This window comes from Scyliorhinus torazame, chromosome 16, assembly GCF_047496885.1.
Source record: "Scyliorhinus torazame isolate Kashiwa2021f chromosome 16, sScyTor2.1, whole genome shotgun sequence".
NCBI lineage: Eukaryota > Metazoa > Chordata > Chondrichthyes > Carcharhiniformes > Scyliorhinidae > Scyliorhinus > Scyliorhinus torazame.
This window is the reverse complement of record NC_092722.1, coordinates 116,982,138-117,009,604: the sequence shown is the minus strand read 5'-3', so window position 1 is coordinate 117,009,604 and position 27,467 is coordinate 116,982,138. Positions and strand designations below refer to the sequence as shown.

The 27,467-nt window shown below is 47.5% G+C and overlaps 1 protein-coding gene across 1 annotated transcript in view; it reads right to left on the bottom strand.

The window, feature by feature from the left end:
- Positions 1 to 27,467, bottom strand: part of pcdh15b (protocadherin-related 15b) — a 2,356,722-nt gene that overhangs the window by 655,820 nt on the left and 1,673,435 nt on the right. Inside the window, exons 21-22 of the mRNA XM_072478931.1 lie at positions 17,332 to 17,525; positions 4,549 to 4,681 (exon numbers count right to left, since the gene is read on the bottom strand). Coding sequence (XP_072335032.1) covers positions 4,549 to 4,681; positions 17,332 to 17,525 — 327 coding nt within the window. The remainder of the gene's footprint in view (positions 1 to 4,548; positions 4,682 to 17,331; positions 17,526 to 27,467) is intronic.

Genomic DNA, 27,467 nt, shown 5'->3' with positions numbered 1-27,467 from the left:
CCATCAGTTTTCCTCACTTTATTCTGCTTTCTGTTACATAATTATGCATTGAAATAAATATTCTAACATGCACCTCCTTGTCTACCCTTTGGAGACAGTTTGGTAAATGTAAGAGCGGTAAAATGGAGGGGTAGGTTTTTGGGAGGGAAGGCAGACATGTTCCCACCGCCAGAGAGTTACCAAAGGCGGGAACACTAGCGGCACAACTTCCCTGACTGGAGGCAGAAGGCTAATCAATTGGTCTGTTGATGGTCATTTTACCAGGCTTCACAATTTATGAGCCTCAGAACAGCCCTTTGTCCCATGGTGAGTTCTCCAGCTGCATCGAGGCACGCTCCCAATGCCTCATCCTTTTCAGGTCCCCCCATAGACAGGACCACAACCACTCCCCCCACCCTCCTTTCACCGGCTCACAATGGCAATTATCACCACTCCTGTGGCTCCATTGCCGTTGCTGGAGGGTTCACCCTTCCAATCGCTGGGGCCTTCCTACCTAGCACTGGCACATCCATGAGACACTCAATGACCCTTCGAGGGTGCCTCAACATGGAGATGCCCTCTCCCTCACATTAAAGCATCAGCAACGGCCACCCCGACTGGCAGTGCTACAGATCAAGGGTGGTGACCTGTTGGCCTTCTGATTGGGCCAGCAGCTTGGAGAAGTAGCCAGTCCTTCTTAATTGGATTGTGGTCCCAGCAGCAGCTTCATAATCGCTGGTACCAGTAAAATGTCCCCCGTGGTCCTTCTGTCTGCCGCTATGTGCTTGGAAATTGTTGGGACCCCCAGACAGCATGGAAAAGAAGAAAAGAATACTCCAGGATAAGACGCAGAAGTGTGACCCTGAAGGTTCTACGCTGCATGGTGGAATGGTGAAAGCAAATAGAGAGTCCAAAGAGTACAAGATTTGCAATGACAGAGTTCTCACAGCAATAGGGCAGGGCAGATCCCAGCCCTGATTCTGACTCTGCATTGCTCAATAAGAATTATTCAATTTGATTGGTTCAGGAGCAAGGCAGTAACTTACGCAAGTTGTGGAACCCCTTCGAGGTTCACTGTTACCTCTTAAGACCAAAAGACCAAAAAATGTCCTTGGAACAAAGTGTGTAAAGTGTAATGAATGGCTGGTGTGATTCATTCATCATTGACTGGAAAATTCAGGCAATAGAATTAGATATGAAGCAAGTTCAAATTTGTGGCTCTATAGTTCACGTAGTGTGCAAAAAAGATTTACAGTAATTTTGTATTTTCACCGCTGTGTTCTAAGAGAAAAGGAATATTTTTCAGCAGGACGGAGGAGAATGTTTAGGGGAGGATGACACATGTCAGGTGGCCCAGTATCATTCTCTCCTCTGGAACACAAGGTTCTGGGGTAAGTCCTACACCAGAGGTTAAGCACATAATAATAAAGGCAGACACTCCAGTGCAGTATTCAGGCAGCACTGCACAGTCGGAGGTGCCGTCTTTCAGATGAGACATAAAACCGAGGTCTGTCCAGGTTGCTGTAAAAGATCCCCTGGCACTATTTCAATGAAGAGGAGGGTAGTTATCCCTGGCGGCCTAACCATTATTTATCCCTCAATAAACACCACAAAATGAACAGATCATCTGGTCATTATCACATTGTTAACCACATCTGGAAAAACATTGGCGGAATAGGATGTTAGTCTGTGATGCTGACACAATCAGACTAGAAGCAGAAACAAACCACTGTCAAAAGGATAAATTTAAGGAAGATTTTAATCATAAAGAGAGAGAGAGAGACAGCATGGAAAAGAAGAAAAGAATACTCCAGGATAAGATGCAGAAGTGTGACCCTGAAGGTTCTACGCTGCATGGCGGAATGGTGAAAGCAAATAGAGAGTCCAAAGAGTACAAGATTTGCAATGACAGAGTTCTCACAGCAATAGTTACCCAGAAAAAGTTAGAGGAATTAAAGCCACTTCTAGAGTCTGAGTAACTACGGTACAGACCCACACCGACTCCCCCACCCCACCAAACCACCAATGTACTCCCCCCACATCACAATTACCTGCCCCAATTGGACTCTTAACCCCACGCCTCCCCAACACCTAACTCCCGATCTTCACATCCCCCCCGCGCCAAGGTCTGACTACCATCCGACCCCATGCCCTGACTCCTGACGTCCAATCCCCCACATCAAGACATGACTCCTGACCAATTCACTCTCATAAAGACCAGCTTCCAACCTACATATACATGCCCCCACCCCCCCCCCCCCCCCCCCACCCCTCCACCCCCGCCGACATGCTCAATTTCCGACCTTCCCACCCACCCCTTCACAGGGTCCAGGTCCCAATCACCCCACCTCCCCCAATGTCCACAGCCTCCCCAACCTCCTCGCCAGATTTGACCCAACCTGACCTCCCCCACCACCAGATCCGATCTGACCCTCTCCCAGACCCTAGCTGGCATGGCCATTCACCCTCTCAAAACTTATACACGTTCCTTCTTCATGGTTTGTGTCATGACACCCTGGACTAGTGCTCAGTCAATTCCATCCCCACTTGACACGGAATCGCAACACAGATAAAATTAGATTTGATTTAAAATACCCGAGGTCGTTGGCTGAGCCCAACAAACTGCAGCCACCAGGTTTTTAACTTTAACACAAGTTACCTTTTCTTATGTGCAGTATTATAATTAAACGGACATAAAATGTAACTGATTATCTAATACCCCTTTACCAACTCTCCCTTCCTAACTATCCCCACTATCTATATATACACACACACATTGACAAACATCACAGAGGGGAAAGGCTGGTGGGAAGTGAAAGAAAATATTAATAAAAATAAAAGGATAAAGATCTTTGATGCACTGAGATGACTTCTAAGCTTGAGATGGTTTTCTTTGGCAAGGTTGTCTATCTTTTCAGCAGACTCACCGTCAGTCCAGGTTCACAGCAAAGGATATGCCAGGCACTCACTGCTTTCAGAACAAAAAGCAGTTCTTTCACTTCAGCAAGCAGGAGAGAGCGAGAGCATTCCTTTCGTTTCCAAGGTCTAAACTTTTCTGCCCAGTTCTCTCAGAATGTATAACGCAGAAACCAATCACTGACCATTGTCAGGAAGAACACTGGGCCTGGCCAACCCACCGGTTGTCAGCCAACCAGTCAATCCAACTCCCTCCAAACACGGTTCCTAAGATCCACTCAGTGATGAGCAGTCTGGCTGAAAACAAAACCTGTCAGTGTCCTGACAAGCAGGTTTCTTCAACCTTTAGTCTTCTGCTTAAAGCCACAATCCGATTATTGTTCCACGGACCAAATAATAAAATAACACAAAGGACTCTTATACTTGTCAAATACCTTTAGACCTGACTGGGCGTGGCTAGGTCAATGCTAGGCCCCGGGAACACATTGCACTGTCCAGATCCTGCCTGGCCTGAGTCTGAACGTTGGGCGAAATAGGATCGGCTAGATTTTTCAAGTCAGTATTTTCAAACAGAGTGGCAATCCAACTCAATTGCCACTCCATCAGAAGTTATGGCCCAAAACTTTCAGTGGCAATGAGAAGAAGAGGGGTATATGTAGTGACGTTCTTGACTTGAAAGTGAGCAATATTTTTGGTGTACTGTGAAGCACAGGAAGAGATCAATAAGACACTGATATTATATACCACTGGTTTCAGTCTGAGTGAACAAGGAAAATGAAAGCTTATCAATTACATAACTGTAAGATGCATTTCTAAGTATCTGCTCTCCCATGCTCAAATGGGTAATGAAGAAAAACATTTAACTTTGACTGATGACAAATAAATAAGCCATAAGATATGAATGTCAATCTTTATCGTTAAACTGGAGAGTTATTTGAATTTCTAATAAAGCATCCAAAATATGATACACAAAGAACAAAGAAAAGTGCAGTACAGGAACAGGCCCTTCGCCCCTTCAAGCCTGCGCCGATCATGATGTTTGTCTAAACTAAAACCTTCTGCTATCCCTCCATTCCCATCTGGGAATAAGGGAATGTGTGAAGCAAGAACATTTTTTATTTTGTATACCAGAACAAATGTTGACTAAAAGCATAATAATAATGAAAATATTCAGTGGAATTATCCGTCGGTGGGGTCCTCCGCTCTGCCAGCAGCGCACCTACGCCTGCGGGTTTCCCGATGAAGTGGGGGTGGCCACAATGGGAAATGACATTGGCCGGCTGCCGGAACTGAGGATCCAGTTGCCAGCGTGGGCGCACCACACTGGGAAACGTGGCCAGCGGACTGGAGAATCCCAACCGCTGTCAGCTTTGATGAAATTCACATGATTTATTTCTCAGCCTTGCTATGATAAAAATGTTCCATTTCAGCATATATGCCATATGAAAATCTACGATTCATAATTTAATGGCAGAAACATTGCCAGAAATCAGACTTTAATTAACTTTTCATGTTTTTCCTATATAAAAAGCTTTCATGTAGTTATAAGTTTATGTCAATGGCGGAGTTAGAATGATACAACAATGGGTTCATTGTTTTAAACAGTGATAGCAAACAAGAGACAAAATAAGTAGCTTAGAAACTTGTATTTACCCTCAAGTTTAGTAAAGTTGCCCCTGTTCGCATTGCTTCACTCACTTCAACGTTGTATAGCATTTGTGGAAATCTTGGAGGGCTCTGATTGTTTGGAGGAAGAACCTCAATATAGACAGTGGTAATAGAGCTTCTGCAAATAATAGAATTGCAGTATTAAAATGAATACATGGAATACATTTCAAATATACAGTTGGATATCATTGTTAATGAGAGCAGCTTAACGCTTAATATGTTGACCTGACATGCCTTTGCCATCTCTTTGCCACAGGCGTCAAATTTTATTTGAAACAGAGTAATGCTTCCATTAAAAAGTACACCAAGAATGTCACATTAACACATTCAGAACTCTCCAAAAGGCATTTGTAATTCAACATTTCCATAATGACAAAAGAACACTTTAGTGGCAGACCTTGGTAAAACAAAGCAAAATAAAACTTTGCATTGAGGTCGCGTCAAAACTGCTTTGATTATTTGGGATTGGAGTGTTAGGGATAGGAATCAATAATTCAGTTACAGAAAATGCCTATAAAATATACATTAACCTGGAGTACAGTCCTCTCAAAAAATGACTGTGTTGACAAGAAACATAATGAAAATCGAAGGAATGACCATTTGGTCATCAAAGCTCCTTCTTCTGTATATTAACTACATCAATGACTTAAAGATGTGTTCATACCATAGTGTCAGAGGTTTCATGTTGTGCTTATATTACATTTATAATCCAAACGCTGCCTCAAATCCAGAGGCAGAGCCCGACTTGGCACTGGAACAAGACCCCCTGGAGTCAGTTCAAGGTTTCACTTGTGATTGACGTTGGCCGGGTCGGAGAATCGCCGGGGGTCGGCATGAATCCCGCCCCCACCGCCCTCCAAATTCTCCGGCCCCATAAAAATCGGCCCGGCGTGAATCGCGCCGCGCCTCGGAGAATGGTGGGGAACTGCGCGACTCAATGGGCTCCGGGGCTGCCCGAATTCTTCGGCCCGTGATGGGCCCAAGTCCCGCCCGTTTTTTGTCAGTCCCGCCGGCGTAAATTGGAGTAGGTCCCTCACCGGCAGGACCTGGCGGCACGGGCGACATCCGGGGTTCTTGGGGGGGGCGCGGGGGGATCTGGCCCCAGGAGGTGCCCCCACGGTGGCCTGGCCCACGATCGGGGCCCACTGATCTGCCGGCGGGCCTGTGCCGTGGGGGCACTCTATTGTTCCGCACCGACGGCTGTAGCAGTCTGCCATTGCCGGTGCGGAAACAAAGCCCTCTGCGCATGCGTGGGTATGATGCCAGCACACGCTGGCGCTCCTGCGCATGCGCCAATGCGCGCCGGCCGGCGGGGGCCCTTCGGCACCGGTTGGCGTGGCGCCAAGCCCCTTTCCTGCCGGCCACTCCGGGGCGGGCCTAGGCCCTGAATGTGCGGAGGATTCCGCACCTTTGGAGCGGCCTGACGCTGGAGTGGTTCACGCCACTCCGTCCCGCCGGAGTTGCCCGCCCCGCTGATTACGGCAGAATCCCGCCCATGTTCTATTACATGTGTCAGGCATTTAAGGAGGCATTCCATAACCCTCAACAAAGATTTATTCCACTAAAAAGAAAGACTTCATATCATAGAATCCCAATGGGACAGTACAGAAGGAGGACATTTGGCCCATTGAGTCTGCACCAACACTTCGAATGACCACCCTACCGAGGCCCAATCCCCGGATCTATTCCAGCGACCCCACCCTAAGGGGCAATTTAGCATGGTGAAAACACCTAACCTGCACATCTTTGGACTGTGCGAGAAAATCAGAGCACCCAGAGGAAACCCATGCAGACAAGGGGAGAATGTGCGAGGTTCGCAAAGGCAGTCACCCAACGTCGGAATCGAACCTGGGTCCCTGGCGCTGTGAGGCAGCAGTGCTAGTGAGAAGGATGAACCATGTGGCTCACTGAGGAAATTCAGAATGGTATAAAGTTGAAAGAAAAGCAAAGGTAAATGGGTGGCCAGAAACTGGGAAAACTTTGGAAACCCAACAAAGGATGGCAAAAAAAAAGAGTGAAAGTAGATTATGACAGTTGTCCAAAGATGTGCAGACTAGATGGATTGGCCATGCTAAATTGCCCCTTAGTGTCCAAGAGGCTAGTGGGGTTACGAGGATATGATGAGGGTGCGGGCGTGGGAGAGGTACACCTTCGGAGGGTCAGTGCGGACTTGATGGCCTCCTTCGGCACTGTATGAATTCTCTGATGATTCTATGATAAACCAGTAGGAAATATAAAAACAGAGAGCAAGAGCTTCTGAATATATTTTTAAAAAGGAACAGAGTAGCTCAAGACATGGGGAATTAATAAATGACAGCGCTTTGAGAAAATCTTTGGTATCCGTCTTCATGGGAGAAGAACTCAAAGCAGTCCACTAATTGATAAAATTCAAGACGGCAGGCGAGAGTGTGGAACTTAAAACAATCAATACCATGACAGAAAAGTGCTCGGCGAACTGATGGGACAAAAGGCATTAAAAATCACCTGGACCCGATAGCCTGCATCCAGGATCAAAAATAAATGTCTACAGGGATAGTGGATGCATTGGTTGTGATCGCCGAAAGGTTCCTAGATCTGGAAAGATTTCAGCAGACTGGAAAACCGTCTAAGTGTAATGCCATATTGAAGAAAGGAGGGAGACCAAAAGCAACGATTGTAGGCCAGTCTGTCTACCATCTATCAATGGCAATGTTTTGGAATTGATCATTAGGTAAGTAACAGCAAGTTATTGAGAAAAATCTTAACACTATCAAGCAAAGTCAACATGATTTTATGGAAAGGAAATTAAGTTTGCCAAATTATTGGCCTGCAGCAAGCAGGGTGGATAACGGGGAATCAGTGGATATATTTGGATTTCCACGTATAAAGTGACACACAAAAGCTTACTGCTAAATACAAGGTTTCATAGTGCTGGAATGATATATTAGTGTGGTCAAGGGATTGGCTAACTGACAGAAAACAGTCGGTGCAAATGCATAATTTCCATCCAGAAGCTGGAAGATACTGGACATTATTTAAATGGTGAGAGATGACAGAATACTGCAGTATAGAGGGATCCAGGTATTCTCCTACATGACTTACAAAAAGTTAGCCTACAGGCATAATTAGATATTCACTTATTACTTAGGAAGGTGAATAGAATTTTGACATTGAGCGCAAGGTGGGTGAAGTATAAACATAGGGAAGTCTTGCTACAGCTGTAAAGGGTATTGAAGCACAGAAACTAGAAAAGAGAAACAGGAGGAGGCCATTCAGTCCTTTGAGCCTGCTCCGCCATTCATTATGATCATGGGTGATCATCAAGTTCAATACCCTGATCCCGCCTTCCCCCCCATATCCCTTGGTCCCTTTAGCCCCAAGAGCTATATCTAATTCCTTCTTGAAATTATACAAAGTTTTGGCCTCAACTACTTTCTGTGGTAACGACTTCCACAGATTCACTACTCTATGGGTGAAGAAATTTCTCCTCACATCAGTCCTGAAAGGTTTACCCCTTATCCTTAAACTATGAGCCCTAGTTCTGGACCAGCCCACGATTGAGAACATTATTTCTGAATCTACCCTGTCTATCCTGTTAGAATTTTGTACGTTTCGATGAGATCTCCTTTCACTCGTCTAAACTCAAATGAATATAATCCTAACCAACTTAGTCTCGCCTCATATGATAGTCCAGCTACCCCAGGAATCATCCTGGTAAATCTTTGCTGCACATACCTCCATAGCAAGAACATCCTTCTCTCAGATAAGGATACCAAATCTGTACACACTCCAGGTGTGGCCTCACTAATGCCCTATACAATTGCAGTAAAACATCTCTATCCCTATGCTCAAATCCACTCACTATGAAAGAAAACATACCATTTGCATTCTTTACTTTCTGGTGTACCTGCGCGCTTACTTTCAGTGACTGATGCACGAGGACACCAAGATCTCACTGAGTATCCACCACTCTCAATTTGCACTCATTCAAATAATAGCCTGCCTTGCTATTTTTGCTACCAAAGTGGATAACCTCACATTTATCCACTGCATCCATTATGCATGTGCCCTCTCACTCAACCTGTCTAAATCGAATTGAAGCATCTTTGCATCCCCCTCACAGCTCACCCTTCCACCCAATTTTGGCTCATCTGCAAATTTGGAGATAATACATTTCTAAATGTATTGTCCACATCATTAATATATAATGAGAACAGTTAGAGTCCTAGTACAGATTCCTGCGGTACCCAACTAGTCACTGCCTGCCAATCGGAAGAAGACTCATTTATTCCAACTTTTTGCTTCCTGTTTGCTAACCAGCTTTCTATCCATCTCAAGACACTACCCGTAATCCCATGCGCTTTAACTTGACATAGTAATCTGCTATGTGAGACCTTGTCGAAAGCCTTCTGAAAGTCTAACTAAACCAGATCCACCGGTTCTCTCTGGTCAACTCCACCAGTAGGTTCAAAGAATCTTCAAAGAATTCGAACTGATTGTCCAGCATGATTTTCCTTTTGTAAATCCATGCTGACTTTGTCTGATTACACCACTGCTTTCTAAATTCTGTGCAACAAAATCCTTGATAATGGACTCCAGCAACTTCCCGACTCCCACCGTGAGCCTCACTGGTCTATAGTTTCCTGTTTTCTCTCTACCTCCCTTTTTGAATAGCAGGGTTACATTCACTCCCCTTCAATCTATGGGAACCATTCCAGAGTCCAAGGAATTTTGGAAAATGCCCACCAATGGATCTACTATTCTAGGGACATTTCCTTCAGAAATCTGGGACAAAGATTTTCAGATCCTGGAGATTTGTCCACCCTCAATCTCATTAATTTCCCCAAAACCATAGGGCCGGGCTGGAGAATCCCCGCGACTGGCGCGAATCGCCCCATGCTGCCCCGACGCCGCCATTGGCGCCGGCGTGGTTGGCGCGGCACCGGTTGCAGACTGCTCTACGCGGCCAGCCTGCCGATTCTCGGCCAGGAAGGGCCGAAGGACCGTCGTGGAAACGCCGAGTCCCACCGGCGCCGTCCACACCTACTCTCAGCTTGCGGGAACTCAGTGTTGAAGGATCGGGTGGCGGCCTGTTGGGGGGTTGGGGGGGTCCAACCCCGGGGGGGGCCTCCGATGTGGCCTGACCCGCGATCGGGACCCACCGATTGGCAGGCCGGCCTCTCTGTCTCCCGGCCTCCTTTCTTCCGTGCCGGCGCCTGTACTCCTGCGCCATGTTGGGTCGGGGCCGACGCAGACAAGGGTGACACCGTGCGTGCGTGGAAATCGCGCCGGTGGGACTGCACATGCGCGGGTTCGTGCCAGACCCACTGCGCATGCGCGCATCCCCCGCCGCCCTTTTCACAGCTGGATCAACAGCTGGAGCGGCGTGAACTGCTCCAATGCCGTGCGTTTCTGACGGCGTCAACACTTAGCCTCAGGATCTGAGAATCCCGCCCCATTTCTTTACTACTACTAATTTCCTTCAGTGCCTCACTGAAACTTGAGCTTCTCAGACCTTCCGGTACCTTACTCATGTCTTTGTTTGTGAAAACAGAAGTAAAGCACATATTTAGTTCCTCAGCCATTTCTTTGTTCCCTGTTAGGAATTCTTCTGTTTCTGACTGTAAGAGGATTACATTCGTTTTTAATCCATCTTTTTCTCTTCACATACCTATAGAAATCTTTACAATCAGTTTTTATATTCCCCGCTAGTTTACTTTTAAATTGTATTTTCTCCTTCTTAATCAATCCATTGGTCTGCCTTTGCTGAATTTTAAACTGTTCTCAATCCTCAGGTGAATTGTTTTTTCTTGCGAATTTGTAAGCCTTGTCTTCAAATCAAATACTGTCCCTAGTTTCCCTTGTGAGTCATGGTTTGGCCACAGTTCCCTTTCTACTCTTGCGGCAAATAGGAATAAACAAGTTTTGGAGTCCATCTATCAGTTCCTTGAATGCCTGCCAATGCCTGACCACTGTCCATCCTTTCCGTAATGTTCCCCAGTCCATCATAGCCAGCTCATGCTTCAAACCATCATAGTTACCTTTATTGAGGGTCAGGACCCTGGTCTCAGAATCAACTACCTGACTATTCACCTTGATAAAGAATTGTACCTTCATCCCTGAGGGTTCTCTCACAGCTAGATTGCCATCTAATCCTTTCTCACTGCACAACACCCAGTTGAAGATGGCCTTTTCCCTTGTTGGTTCCTCAACATACTGGTCCAGAAAACCATCCTGTATACACTCCAGAAATTTCTCCTCCATTGTACTGTGACTAATTTGAGTCATCCAATCTATATGCAGATTAAAGTCAGCCATATTCACAGATGTTCCTTTATCACATGCATCGCTGATTTCCTGTCTATTGCTATTTCCAACATTACCACTGTAGTTTGGTGGTCTGTCTACCACCCCTACGAATATTTTTTGCCCCTTGATGTTTCTTAACTAGATAGATTTCACATCATCTGTACTAATATCTTTCCTCAACATTTTATCAATTTCTTTAATCAACAGTGCAACTCCACCACCTTATCCTTTCCATCTGTCCTTTCTAAAAACTGAATATCCCTCAATGTTCAGTTCCCATCCTTGGTCACTTGGAGCTATGTCTCCGTAATCCCAACTATATGATAACCCTGTCCAACTATCTGCGCAACAAATTCATCCATTTTATTTTGAATGCTCTGATTGGAGTCATAGATTAACAGAAAGATTTCACTTGGCCCATCGTGTCTGCACTCGCCAGAAAATGAACTGACCAGCCGAATCTAATCCTACTTTCCAGCATTTGGTCCATGCGCAGGTTATGGCACTTCCGGTATATAGCCAGGCACTTTAAAATGGGTTGAGGGCAGTGAGCTCCAGGACCCTACAACCCTCAGAGTGATATTTTATTTCCTCATCTCCCCTCTAAGCCTTCAACTATTCACTTTAAATCTATGCACCATGAAAATCTGTAGTTTATATCAGGCTTGTTCAACCTTTCCTCATGGAGGGGCCATACTTCAAAATTTTCTCACAAAACTGGCCGATAAGCAAATTTCAGAAAGATATAAGGCACCATTTAACCAAATGGGACCAGAGTCCCATAGCGAACGCATTTAGCCAGGTGTTTCCCGGCCTCGTAGCACGGAGAAACACCACACTATCTGTCATAATATACACCAGTATATCATGGTGCAGACACACACACTGATGGACACACAGCAAGACCAAACAACACACACACCACAGCCAATCACCAGTTAGAGCACACTCACTATAAAGACAGAGGGCATCAGTTTTCCCGCTCATTCGGGATGCAGCCTCTCAGAAGGACAGATCTTACAGCACAGATCTTTACCATGCGCTGAGTGAATAGACTGGTTAGGATAGGCATAGGTCTTTAGTTTAATCTAACATTGTGTTAACCCACTGTGAAAGTATGTTCACCAGCTTAACAAAATAGTGTTGTTCTATTTTAAGTGTTGGTAGCCTGCATGTGTTCCACGGATCCAAAGCACCCAACACATCACTATCTACTGGGACTCTGGTTCTGTTTGGGGCCTCAGCGAGGACCGCCCTGCTGAGGTGGCAGTTTGTCCTGTTTTCTGCACTAAGGAGCTCAATTTTCAAATGGCGTCCCGATCTTTAGATCCCTCCAAGGTGACCCCCAAACCCCCCCAATGCCCCAACTCACCCATAAGTGGGTCCTTGGGCCCCTCCTCATCCCAACACACCAGCATAGGGTACCCCCAGGCCCGATCCCCACTGCAGGAAAAATGCCAGCCTGACACCTTAGCACTGCAAGCCTGACACCTGGCAGTGCCAAGATGCTCAGATGTTACCAGCAGTGCCAGGACGGCCCAGGTGCAAGCACCTGTGAGCCTCCTATGACACCCTGGCAGTGCCACCTGGATGCCAGCCTGGAACTGCCAAGGTGCCCAGGTAGCATTGCCTGCTAGACTGGGCACTGCCAGGATGCAAGGTTGGCACTGCCAAGATGCCAAGCTGGCATTTGTTGCACATGCACGATTGGGCCGGGGGTGCCCTGCGAGGATGTTGGGGGGTGCGGGGGAGCCAAGGACCCTCCCATAGTGTGTGTGGGTTGGGGGTGGGGGTGAGGGGGGTGGTTGGGGGCCTTGGAGATTGGGATGCTATTTAAAATTGGTGTCCTGATCTCTCGCTACACTGGGGAGTACCGGCGAGTGGAGCTCTTCAGTGTACAAAATGGGGCTATGGGCAGCCTCAGTCACACATTCTCCATTGAGGCCCCTTATGCAATGCAAGAGGTGTTGAATAGCCTTGTGTTTCTCGGTGCTGTGAGCGCTGGAAAACATGCGGCTAAATGTGTTCACTATGAGACTTTATTCCCATTTGGTTGAATCGAGCCCTAGCTGCCTCACTCTAATCTGCAGATTTGCAAAATGGGCGGGATTCAGATCGCGGCTTCTCGTGAGACGTGGCTAGCCGAGTAGAACACGGGGAAGAGGGACCTCCCAGCATCTACCATCCGCGCCGTCTTTCGGGTGCAACATGGCGGTAGATCACACCCATAATTTGGCACAGCATTAAACAGGAATTTCAAAATAAAAATGATGGGCGGGATTCTCCGACCCCCAGCTGGGTCGGAGAATCGCTGGGGGCTGCCGTGAATCCCACCCCCGCCGGTTTCTAATTCTCCGGCACCGGATATTCGGCGGGGGCAGGAATCGCGCCGTGCCGGTCGCCGAAGTCCCGCTGCTGGAATGCCTGTCCCATAGGGGAGGATCAAACCACCACTAGGTGGCGCGGGCAGGCTCCGGTGTCCGGGGGGTGGGGGGGGGTGGGGGGGGGGGGGCGATATGGCCCCGGAGGGTGCCCCCACGGTGGCCTGGCCTGCGATCGGGGCCCACCGATCTGCAGGCGGGCCTGTGCTGTGGGGGCATGCTTTTCCCTCCGCCTCAGCCACAGTCTTCACCATGGCTGACGCGGAAGAGACCCCCCCCCCTGCGCATGCGCGGGGATGACGTCAGCAGATGCTGACGCTCCCGCGCATGCGCGGACTTCCGCCCCCCGGCGAAGTCCTTTCGGCCCCGGATGGCGTGGCGCCAAAGGCCTTTCCCACCGGCTGGCGGTGCGCCAACCACTCCGGCACGGGGCTAGCCCCTCAAGGTGAGGGCTTGGGCCCTAAAGGTGCAGAGAAATCTGCACCTTTCGAGCGGCCCTCCGCCGGAGTGGTTCACGCCACTCCATCCTGCCGGGATCCCCCGCCCCGCCGGGTAGGGGAGAATCCCGCCCGAGATGTGAAAAGAAGCATCTTACTGAGGAAATAAAGGAGTAATAAATACAGATGAGTATTAGAGTGTAATAGGGCAACGGTGCATCTGTCCGGCTCACTCCCAGGCTCATGGTACTCACACACTCACTTGCACCCATTATAGTCTGATCGGTGAGGGTGAATGAGAACTCTGAGCATGGGATTTGCCAGATTTAGAATTAGAATCCCTACAGTGCAGAAGGAGGCCATTCGGCCCATCAGGTCTGAATCAACCCTCCAAAAGAGTAACTTATCCAGCTTATACCCCCACCTTATCCCCGTAACCAGTAACCCCACCTAATCGTTTGGACACTAAGGGACAATTTAGCATGGCCAATCCACCTAACCTGCACATCTCTGGACTGTGAGAGGAAACTGGAGCACCCAGAGGAATCCCACACAGACACGGGGAGAATGTACAAACTCCACACAGACAGTCACCCAAGGTTTGAATTGAACCCAGGTCCCTGGAACTGTAAGGCAGCAGTGCTAACCACTGCACCACCTTGCCGCTCTATACAGCGGGATTGCCCCTTCCGGGGACTAAGTCCCCACGCCGGCAGGAAAACAAGCGCCAACGACTCTGGCCTAAACGGGCTCCCAAGGTGAGGAACTCTCACCTGTCTCGAGGGCTAGCGGGACGCCGGAGAGATTGGCGCCGCTCCAGCTGGCGCCGAAGGGACGGCGCGAGATCGCGCATGCACTGAAGGGCTCGCGTGATCTCGCACATGCGCGGAACCGCCGGCTTGGTTCCGCGCATGCGCAGACCGGCCGGCATATTTTCTCCTCTGCGCCGGCCATGGCAGAGCCCTACAGGGGCCGGCGAGGAAGGAAGAAGTGCCCCCACGGAATAGGCCCGCCTGCAGATCGGTGGGCCCCAATTTCGGGCCAGGCCACCGTAGGGGCCCTCCCCTGGGGTTGGATCCCCCCGCGCCCTCCCCTGAGGACCGCCCCCCTAACCTACCTGCCAGGTCCCACCGTGTGGGACCATGCGTAACCCATGCCAGCGGGACTGGCCAAAAACAGACGGCCGCTTGGCCCATTGGGGCCCAGAGAAATGCCATGGGGGGCCGCTGGCAACGGCCCCCGACCGGTGTGACGTGAATCCTGCCCCTGACCGAAAAACGGCGCCGGAGAATATGGCAGCCGGCGCCGGGGCGGGATTCGCGTCGCCCCCCCGGGGATTCTCCGACCCGGCGTGGGCCGGGGAATCCCGCCCATATTGTTCTTTATCCTCAGAAAAACAGGACAACAAGCAGTGCTTTTCAATTTCCCCCCCTTCCTTTCCCTATGTAAGGTATGTCACTCCCTCCCTCTCCGCAACCCTCTCTCTCACTTCCTCTGCACCCTCTCTCTCTCCCTGTCTCCCCCTGTGCATGCTCTCTCTCCCCCTCCGCACCATCTCTGTTCCCCCTCTACACCCTCTCTCCCTCCCCTCTGTGTGCTCTGTCACTCCCTCCACACCCTCTCTCTCTCCCTCTCCGCAACCTCGCTCTCTTCTTTCTCTGCATCCTCTCATTCTCTTCCCCTCCGCGCATTCTCTCTTCCCCTCGCTGTCTCATTCACCATCTGCAAGCTGCTTTTCTTTCCCTCTCCGCAAGCTCTCTCTAAAACAACATCTGCATCCTCTCTCGCGCTCCCTCTGCACCTTCTATCCCTCTACCTCTCCACCATCTCTCTCTCCCTCTCTCCATCCTCTCTTTCTCCCTTCTCTGCAGCCCCTCTCTCTCTCCCTGATATAACCGTACAGGGGTCCCAGGGATCTGCAACATCAGAATCCCTGTTACCTCACTTGAATACGATCTCCCAGATGAAGAGGCAGGCTAAGGCCCCTTTTCCTGGGATTGCTGGGATATAAATACTCCGGCCCAGGTGTTGGCCAGGTGTGGGAGTCCCTTCGAGGAGTAGGAATGTATAGTAGCCTGAATACAACCAGATTTTTGTACAGACATCGCTTCCAAGTGGTTGCTTGCCTGAGACTTTACACTCACCCTCTGTACCCTTGCTCTCTGTCTCCCTCTGTTCCCGCCCTCTCCCTCTCTGTGCTCTCTCTCTCCCCCTCTCCCCCTCTGTACCCTCTCTCTCCCCCTCTGTATTCTCTCTCTCTCCTTTTCTGTGCCCTCTCTCTCTCTCCATCTGTGCCCTCTATCTCTCTTCCCCTCTGAGCCCTCGCTCTCTCTCACCATCCACACCCTCACTCTCTCCCCATTCATACCCTCTCTCTCTCTCTCCTCCTTTGTATCCACCTAAAGAGATCCGCTCTGGAAGACTGAGGTCCACTGTCCCCACCTCTGTTCCCGGAGCCATGCTCACCAGTATCTCTGCTCCAGGAACCATGTTCTATATTATCTCTCGTGCCCAGACCCTGAACTCACCACCACTGCTTATCCAATCACAACATGTTCCTTTCCAATGTTTGCTGCTGATAGTCCTAGTGGTGAACCTCTCAATAGCAAACACAGGAGAGGAATGACCTGTAATTGGAGCAACATTTTCCATTCAAACTTCTTTTTTTGGGTGGCATTTTTAAAACTAATTCCAAGGGCCACACAGAGGAGCTTCAGCCCATGGGCCTTACTTTGGAGAAGCTTGGCCTGTATTATTATGTATAAATATATGCTGCACTATAAATGTGTTGTCACTGTCCTCTCTGCTAAGGTAAACCGGTCCTTCATATCCACTCTCTCCATGACCCTCATAATTTTGTACGTCTCAATTAAATCTCCGCTCAGCTCCTCTGTTCCAAGCAGAACAACCTCAGCCTCTCCAATCTTTCCTCATGGCACTGACAAATCTTCTCTGTCTCTCTGTAGTGTAATTACATTCTGTCAGTAATGAGATGACCAGAACTGTACACAGTATTCAAGTTGTGGCCTAACGAGTGATGTTTTAGAGAGCTCCAGCACTACCTCCTCACTCTTATATTCTATAATAAGTCATGCATTGCGTGTCATCTCAGTTTTTTTTATTTAAGGAGGGATAAGCTTGCACTGGAGGCAGTTCAGAGAAGGTTTACGAAAGTGATTCATAGGATGAAAGTGTTGTCCCATGAGGAAAGTGTGAGAAAGTTGTGCCTATACCCATTGGAGTTTTGAAGAATGGGAGATGATCTCATTGAAACACAAAATTAAGGGCTTTGACAAAATAGATGCTGAGTAGATGTTTCACCTCATAAAGGGAATCTAGAACTAGGGAAACACTTTCAGAATAAAGGACCACCCAATTAAGAGAGACATGAGAAGGAATTTCTTCTCTCAGAAGATCGTAAATTTATAGAATTCCGGAAATGTGGGAGCTGAGTCATTGAATATATTCAAGGCCATTGTAAACTTATTTTGGACCATAGGGAGTCATGGGTTATGGGCAGGCAATTTGAGTTGAGGCCAAGATCAGATCAACCTTGATCATAGTGAATGATGGAGCAGACTCGAGGGACTGGATGGTTTATTCCTGCTAATATTTACTATGTTCTTAAATTATTAAATTTAACTTATTCTTGAAACACCTACCTCCTTTGAGCTAGCTGGGCATTATCTGTTGCTTTGACAGTAAGGGCATAGGTTCGTCCAATTTTTAAACTAACTCCAGGAGCGATGGTTATCAATCCACTGCTGTTACTTATAACAAAGTCACCATCATCACCAGTCACAGTTTCATAAATGATTTGTCCATTCTTCTCTTCATCAGCATCTGATGCAGTAAGCTGTAATGTAAGACATCATCAAAGAGAATACATTAAAAGACTCATTAACTTTCATCCTATAAAAAAATATATAATTACAAGTACGTTAAAAATCCAACAATATTGACCTGTAAGCAGATATATTGATTATACAGATTAAACTTGACCAGGATTTCAGATTTGTTCAATCCCAGAAAAAGCAGTTCACCTGAGGTCCTATGTGTTATTACTTATTTCTCAGTCCAAATGTAGAGCGGGATTTAATCCAGGTGATGAAGGTTTTGCCTGCCAGCTGGAGAGCTAGCAAGAGCTCCACATCATCTGAGGAACATAAGAACATAAGAACTAGGAGCAGGAGTAGGCCATCTGGCCCTTCGAGCCTGCTCCGCCATTCAATGAGATCATGGCTGATTTTTTGTGGACTCAGCTCCACTTTCCCGCCCAAACACCATAACCCTTTATTCCTTTATTCTTCAAATAACTATCTATCTTTACCTTGAAAACATTCAATCAAGGAGCCTCAACTGCTTCACTGGGGCAGGGAATTCCATAGATTCACAACCCTTTGGGTGAAGAATTTCCTCCTAAGCTCAGTCCTAAATCTACTTCCCCTTATATTGAGGCTATGCACCCTAGTTCTGCTTTCACCCGCCAGTGGAAACAACCTGCCCTCATCTATTCTAAGTGGCAAGCAGTCAGCCTTCCCCAAGTTCAAGGACCCGAGCAAGCAAACAAGGCCAGGGAAAACACAAGAAATGGAAGGATATTGATAAATTTAGAGGAACACCAATCCCTGAAGGTGACACGATAGATAATTAATACAGTTCTGAAGAAGAGTAATACGGACTTGGAACGTTAACTCTATTTCTCTCTCCACAGGTGCCACCAGGCCTGCTGAGACTTTCCAGCATTATCTGTTCTTATTTAAGATAATTAATATATTTACCTTTATTAGTCAAGGTGTACAATATAAGACCAGGGCAGTTATGCTAAAACAGTACAAAACACTAGTTAGCCCACAATTATTGTACTGCATACAGTTCTGGTTTTGCTTTTCTGATGCAGGATGATCGAGACCATTGCTGCAAACTAAATTTATCATGAACACAACTTCAGTGCATGAACACACAACTGCAAGTCATCTGCATCCTTGTTATGATCTTCTCTTACATGTGCTGCATGAGCTCTGACCTCTCAGGTCAGGTGACCCTCGTAGTACAGCGTGTACCGTACTGTATCTAATATTGGAGTCCACTACCGCAATCATCCTATTATCATGACAAGTAAGATGTGATCGGATTAGAGAGAGTAGGGTGGAGATTTATTAGAATGTTGACAGAACTGGAAAATTTTAGCTGTGAGGAAAAATTGAACCGGCTGGCATTTTTTTCAAAACAGAGGAAGTTTAGGGAGCTTTAACTGAGACATAGAATATTATGAGGGGCCTGGAAAAAGTACATGGGAAGGACCTATTTCCCTTGGCAGAGAGGTGAATACAATGCATCATGGACTGGGTGGCATGAGTCTGGAACTCACATTTTAAAAATACTTTGATGAGCACTTAAAGTGCCATAACCTACAAGACTACAGAGCAAGGAAATTGGGATTAGGCTGGATAATCATTTTCCTGTTCAGCAGAAACAGCATGGGATAAATAGTCCAACATGCCATAAATTTCTAAGATTCATAAAATAGACTGGCTTGAATTTTAAATGTCAAGCACCATTGGGAAAGTCAAGTAAATGCCTTTTAAAAGTAATACTTGCCACAGTTAGTATAGGACACAATCAATAATATTGCAGTAAAAACACATGAAAATACTGTTAGCAGTGGAAGAGAGTACTCTTCAGTTGTTTGGGGATTCTTACCCTCTGTAAAGTGAAAATAGTAATTCATCAAATGCTTTGCTCTTTTTCTGCTTGAAGGCATTTTAGATCATCATCAAGGTATCGACATTTTAACCCACTCAAAATCCATCGACTTATAGTGTTAAAATCGGGCCCATAGTCACTGTTACCTCAAAGAAGAAGGTGCAGCTACAATGCTCAGTCACATCCATCTGATGTTTCCGGAGAGCGGTAAAATGGATTGAAATTTCATCACAGTTTTGGGGTGGGTGCAGAGGCTGCCCAGTGTGAAAAATTGCTGGCCTGCTGGTTTGCAGACAGCCTCCCACTCCTGTCCATTTTCCAGGAGGCAATATGCAGCAGATGGCAATTAATATAAGTTAACGACTTCTTAAAGCCAATTGCCAGATGCTGTCTGGCATTTCCAGTTGGTCTGTAGGTCCCTGCACCCCCACCACTCGTGCTCCTCGATGATGCCAATGACCCCCGGTTCGGTCGTAAACAGGGATTCTCCATCCGATCGCCGATTACGATATCGGCATCAGGCAACAGAGAATCCCGCCCTTAATCTCTGAAATGGAGAATCCGACCCCAAAGCTTTTAAGGTAAAAAAATCTACCAGTATTCCAGAAATTTTGTTAAATTTACGGACATTAATCACCAGTGTCTCAGCCATTTTTTTAAGATGTGGACATGAACTGATACATTGCTGAACACCCACCATTTTACTTTACTAAACCGTGCCACTTTCATCGTTCTCACGAATCAATTCATTTTCATTCACAAAGCATGGGCGCGATTCTCCGCTCCCGCGACTACGTGCCCACGCTGTCGTGAACGCCGTCGAGGTTCACGACGGCGCGAAACGGCCCCGAACCCAACCGATTCAGGGCCCAAAAATGGTCTAGGATCGGGGCCGCGAGAAACCTTGGCGTTAGCGCGCGCCGGGCATTGGCACCGCGTAAAGGCGGCGCCGCTTAAATGACGCGGCTGGCGCCGCGTAACTGGTGTAACTGGCATCACCCGCGCATGCGTGGGTGCCATCCTCCCCGAGGCCGCCCCGCAAAAAGATGTCGGATGGATCTTGTGGGGCGGCGGAGGAAAGGAGGTCCTCCTTCAGAGAGGCCGGCCCGCCGATTGGTGGGCACCGATCGCGGGCCAGACCCCTTTTGAGTTCTACCCCGGTGAAAGAGCCCCCCTCGCCCCCCCCCCCCCCCCACAGGCCGCCCCCCCAGCGTTCTCACGCTGTTCCCGCCGGCAGCGACCAGGTATGGATGGCGCTGGTGGGAAGCCGTCGTTTTGGGCAGGCCGCTCAGCCCATTCGGGCCGGAGAATAGCGGGTGTAGCGGTGAATCGCCATTTTGGGTGTCCCGGACGATTCTCCGGCCTGCGCAGCACAGAACTCGACGGGGCCATTCTCGCCGTTTGGGAGGGCTTCGGACCGGTGTCGTGGGGAAAAATGGCCGCCAGGGGATTCTCCCAACCGGCGCGGGAGCGGAGAATCGTGCCCCATGCTTTTCACATAAATGACACTCAATTCCATTATTTAGAATTCGAGTGATCGCGTATTTTCTATTCTGCTTAGGAGGCCATGTGCAGGATAGATCTCATAAATCTGAAGATTAAGTCATATCGAGATTGCTGATCTATATGTAGTTTTTCAAAGAAAATGTCATGACTGTTTCTCATTTTTTAGAGCAAGCGCCTGATCTTTATCTTGATATTTTACGTAATAAACGTGACCAAGTGCTTTATCCCCTTTGGTAACACCTCTTGTAGAGATAGAAAATATTTCAGTAATGTCCACTGTGCCGTTTCCATGCCTAGAAATTCAATAAGTAGGCATTGATGCACAGCCTCTCTCTGTAGAGTGCAAAGAAGACTTGGCAAACAACATCAGCTTATGATCACATCCACATCTGCACTGTAATACTGGTTGACTGCAAGCAGATGGCAAGCTGTAAAAACCCTGTTGAGCTGGCAGAAGCTAGTTAATCAGGTATGCATAGCTTACTGACAGGGACAATGTTGTATTTTGTCTGTAATATTTACCACTGCTTTCGATATTGTGTGGAACATGTACTGGCCATGCTCTTTCGTTAACAATGCTTTTGTGTCAGATTCCACTTTGGAAGCATATAGCGCAAATTTTGATCAACAAAATATTAACTGACAAACATTGCGTCCGAATTACATTTTATTTCTTTGATTTGTGTTCTGTGATTTATGATGCATGTCCATCAAAATGTTGTATATGCAAATACTGTGAAATTTGATTTTGTTTATCTGGTTTCCTGTTTAATGAAAGTCCAGTCCACATTATTTGACAAGAGATCATGCGAGGAAATAATATGGTCAAAATAATGTTTTTGATGTTGCTGTGGTGTGTGACCAAGACATTGGCATAGGGTGTAATCCATAATGTAGCCTAACAAAATGTCAGATGTATTCAAAAATCTCTTTAAAAAGGTTTAACAATTTATAATGCGCGGAGTAAATTCAGTTAAGCCCTACAATAGAGGTCACAATGATAGCATTATTACTAAAAATGAACACATACCCAGTATCAAACATTGTTTTGTCCCTACTGATCTTTCTAATCTGTGTTTTGAATATGTTAATGGTAATTTCTGCTAAAGAATTCTCTCCAATTACATTGAGGTTTATTGTACTCCTCACCTAGACATTCTTTGACAAACTAAATCATTGGGATGTTTCATAATAGAATTAGATGACAAAGAAGGAGTCCATTCGGTCCATCGTGTCCATTGCCAGCTCCTTGGAAGAGTTATCCAAGTATTCCCAATTCATGGTTCCTTCCATAGTCCTGCAATTTATTTTCCTTTTCAAAGATTTATCTATTCCCCTTTTGAAAGTTACTGTTGAATATGTTTCCACAGACAATGTCAGTTGCAAGTCATATTAAACCCGTGTTTCCCCTGTTTAGGTGTCATTTTGTGAGACACACAATAGTTACAATTTTGTCCTTGCACAATTTTGTCACCGGGTTCCCAGATATTGTTCGATATGCTTTTGGAAATTATTACCTTTTTAAGTGACTGAAATTTCTATTTTCCAAAATAAGCATATGAACGAAATAAAAGTCAAAAATGCACATTGCACAAAATGATAATATTTTTACATGAAATTATCTTTTGCACTCTATAGCAACTTCTTTAGTTTTTGCTGGAAAGCCGCAGCTTCTCCCAAAACCTTGGGTAAAATCTGCCCACTCTTGTGACTTACAGCTGTGTCCTAATTCCAGAGGCCTGATCCCACTATCGGAATGAAATGTGAGTTGGGAATGCGCAAGTCCTGGCAGATGGCTCTTGATGGAGAGGTTTGAAGGGGCAACCAATTCAAAGATCACCTTCGGGAGTTCCATTTCAATTGCGGATGATGGGCCAGCCCCACAGCCGGGAGGGCCAAAGTGACCAAGACTCCGACTGGTCAGTAGTCCCACACTGAGAGGTGGATGTCACTGATGTAGGGAGGAGGGGAAAGAGAGTCCGAAGTGAAACCGTCTCAAGACTGCAGAGTTTTAAAAATACATTTCACCACAGCCTGCTTGCATTGTGGAGAGAGAACCCCTCCAGAAGTTGGCCTGGAGATGCAGCTGTTTCCCTCTGCCTACGGGTGGACAGAGCTTGGCTTGGGCCTGCCACTGGGTGGTCGCCTCCATCCATTCAACAGGCTTCAGTCTCTGCAAGGCTGCTGTTTGGAAAATCCAGACAGGGAATAGTGTCTTCGTGGGCACTTTAATTGACCCAATTGGCTGTCCGATATTGACAGGTGGGTATTCACCGCATCCTGGAAACAGCCTTACTCAAAACTGGCCAGAGGTGGAAAGATATCGGCAGACTGCAAACCTGCTGCCAGCGCAAGTTTGCTGATATATCCACCAATGAGCACATTGCCTTTGCTGTCGGAAAATCCAGCCTCCATGAGCTGAATTAGGGTTATGCAATTTGGACACATGCCGCATACCTAATTTCTCAGGGTGCATCAGTACTGTGCAACAACCTGGACTGATGCAATGGGCTAGATTCTCCATCCTGGGACGCCCGGAATGTGTTCCCCGATGGGACAGGGAATCGGGCATCAGGACAAAATCAGGATTGGCACATGGCACCTAGCTGAACGCGATGCTCCAACCCCACTGCTGGCGGCGTGAACGGGTTCCACGCCACCTGCCAGCGGGAGCATGTAAATAAATGCAAATAGATGTAATGACCCATTTTCTTCTACTTAGCGAGCATGGAGCCCGCTGCACATCAAATAGATGTGCATTCCAATCACTCAAGCATGTGATTTCACTGCACAAATGGATCAAAGCTGCTGAGGGCGGTCCCCCTATTACAGGGGTCCCTGCGAGTTGTCCCCCTATTACAGACGTCCCTGGGAGGGGGGGGGGGGTGGTATGCCTCAATTTCAGGGGTATCGTTGGGGAGGGGGGTGTTGGATCACCCCATACTTGGGGATAGAGAGGGGCATTCAGGCAATCCTGGGGTGGGGGGCTGCCATGCGTTGGGTGGGAGGGGTAGGCCAATTTGTTTTGCGGGCGGGAGGTTGTGGGCCCATTTACGGTGAGGGGGTCAGGTGTGGGCCAATTTGCGGTGAGGGGTACAGGGCCGATTTGCAGTAGGGGGTGTCGCCCTATTTGCGGCACAAGGGCGGGCGGGGCTGTGGTCACAGGACCCCACTATCGGGTCGCCCCCTCAAGATGGCGGTCCAATGGAGGGATTCCCTGGCAATCCCTCGTATTCCACGCTATGCATAAATTTGCATGGCATGGAACATTGAATTGCATCCCACTTTACAGTCGCAAGGGGATCATTAAACTGGTGTAATTCCACTTCTGCGGGAGAACATAGTTTCCCAAATGGAAAATCCACCCCATTAGTTTTCTTTAGTTCCCAACTCTCCTTGGTCAATTTTGATAAACAGGCAAATTTCAAAAGCTCAAACTTAAAATTCAGACTATTTTGTTTAAAACTACAAGGTTACATATGGACTTGGAAGGAAAAAGGCAAATAACTGACGTCTACTTTAGCTTTTATTTAATGTATTAAAGGTGAGATAGAGATGGATTTAGTGAGAGAAACGGAGAGACAAGAGAGAAAATGAGCGAGATTAGCATTGTTGGTGGGGTGGGTGGTGAGTGAGAGAGCAGGTGAGAGACGCTCACAGTCTTTAGTTGATGTTACTTCAATTTTCCAAAACAGCACATTTACATTTTTAAGTGTACTAATTATGCTCCTGTGTCTTATTGACAACTGAGTTCAATTCTAATTGTCTACACCTGTCAGAGGACGTCATGCACACATCACCAAATGAAATAAAGAATACGGTCAGTAGCATAGTGGTAACATTAATGGACTAATAATTCAGAGATCCAAACTAATGCTTCAGAGACAAGTTAAAATCCCACCATGGCATCGATGTAAATTTAAATTCAATTGAATCATAGAATTTGCAGTGCAGAAGGAGGTCATTCGAGCCATCGAATCTGTATCGGCCCCTTGGAAAGAGCACCCTACTTAAGTGCACGCTTCCACCCTGTCCCCATAACCCAGTAACCCCACCTAACCTTTTGGACACTAAGGGACAGTTTAGCATGGCCAATCCATATACCTGCACATTTTTGGACTGTAGGAGGAAATTGTAGCACCCGGAGTCTAAACTCCACACGACAGTCACCTGAGGCCAAAATTGAATCCGGGTCCCTGGAGATATCAGGCAGCAATGCTAACCACTGTTTCACCGTACCACCCAGTAATATCGAATAAAAGGCTCATATCGGCAATGATGACCATGAAACTTCCAATCGTCATAAAACTCATCTTGTTCACTAATGCCCTCAGGGTGGAAATCTGTCACCCTTACCCAGTCTGAATCATATGTAACTCCAGACCCACAGCAGTGCGATTGGCTCTTAACAGCTCATTAAAATGGCCTAACAAGCCACTCAATTGTGTCAAACTGCAACGGAAAAAAACCAAAGAATAATAAACCGTGTAGACCAACCAGGCACCAAGAAATATCCACCCTGCCCAGTTGCACATGCAAAGATCCATGCTGCCCAGTTGCACATGCAAAGATCCTCCCTGCCCAGTTGCACATGTAAAGTTCCACGCTGCCCAGTTGCACATGCAAAGATCCTCCTGCCCAGTTGCACATGCAAAGATCCACGCCGCCCAGTTGCACATGCAAAGATCCTCCCTGCCCAGTTGCACATGCAAAGATCCACCCTGCCCAGTTGCACATGCAAAGATCCTCCCTGCCCATTTGCACATGCAAAGATCCTCTCTGCCCAGTTGCACATGCAAAGATCCACTCTGCCCAGTTGCACATGCAAAGATCCACCCTGCCCAGTTGCGCATGAACATCTCGGGAGGTGCCAACGTTTTGAGATCTTTCCCACAGACCGGTCAAGCAACATGACCCAGTCATACTCACAGAGCCATACCCAACTGTCAATCTCCCAGAATCTTCCATCACCATCCCTGGGTATGTCCTGCCCTACTGACAGGACAGAACCAGCTGAGGTGCTGTTGGGAGGGAGTTGCTCTTCAGCTAGTAAAGCACCAACCAGAATAGAAACCCAGTAGGGTCTACCAGCCAGTGCAAGTATAGTGTGTAAATAAAACTGCGTTTCTATATTTTACTCGGTGTGGATTTCCAGTGTCCTTCTGAAAGCGGAGACGAGGAGTAAACTGGCTTGCTGTCGACGCTGTGACCTACTCGGCTGAGGACCTCCCCGATATTCTGGACACAGGTTTGGATTTACGTGACTCGCCATGCCTGTGTTTGGGCGGGTAAATACATTCAACACCAATGTTGAAGACTGGAACCAGCACGCAGAAAGGATGGGCTACTTCTTCCGAGCCAACAACATAACAGAGAATAAGTGCCAGATCATCATACTGTTGACGGCCTATGGGGCACCCACTTTCGGGGTGATACAGAGTCTCACATACCCTGCAATGCTAGGTGCGCAATTGTTCGGCATGTCAGGTGGATACGGAGTGAGTAGTCGCAAACAGGGTAGTCCCGGCTCGAAGGCGTTCGTGTGGGATTTTATACCCATTAATTGGATAATTTAGGTGGGAAAGGAGTGCAGAAGGTGTAGAGGGAGAGGTTGTCTACAAAATTGGCATATCTACTGGCTTCCATACTCGGCAATAAACAGTTAAAGACCTGGCTAAGGAATGGGGGTTTGTACTTTACCATTGTTTATATTTGTTCACATATGTATTGGGTTTTGGGTTTATGTCTTTTTTCTGTGCGAGCCTGGTCAAAAAGATTCAATGGGCCTGGGAGGTATGAAAGATGGAAAGAGGGGATCAATACTGGGAGAGGTGTTTGCAAAAGGAAGTGGATGGAGGGATTCTGGGAGTGTGGGAGGGATTCAACGGTAACAAAAGGATGAGGCTGGCCAGGTCAGAGGGGTAGGGCCTGGGGCTATGATGATGGCAGATAGGAGGGACGGTGGGATGGGGGGGGGGGGGGGGGGGGGTGTTGGGAGACCCCCGGTTAGAATAGTGAAAGGGGTTAGGGGTCCGGTGAGGAAATCATGGGTTTTCGCACACTTGAAGAGTTTAAAGGATGATGTGGTGATGCTGCAGGAGACCCTTTTGAGGGTGAAGTATCAAGTGATGTTTAGGAAGGGTTGGGTGAGTCAGCTGTTCCATTCGGGGTTTGATAGTAGGGCTCGGGGGTAGCGATATGGGGAGGCAAGAGGGTGAGGTTTCAGATGGAGAAGGTGGTGGTTGATCAGGGGGGCAGGTATGTGGTATTGACGGATGCGTTAAGAGGGGAGGTTGGTGGCGCTGGTGAGAGTATATAGCCCAACTGGGACGATGTGGGATTTGTGAAGAGGGCGCAGCGTGCCATTCTGGATTTGGATACCCATGAGCTGAATGTAGGGGGGACTGGGACATAGTGTTGGAACTGAAGATGACCCAGTCGGAGGGCTGCGAGGCATTGGCTGGGCTCATGAGGGAGATGGGAGGAGTGAAACTGTGGAGGTTTTTGCATCCAAGGGATCAAGAGTATTCGTTTTCTCCTCGGTGCACAAGGTGTATTCGAGGATTGACTCCATGTGGTGGGAAAG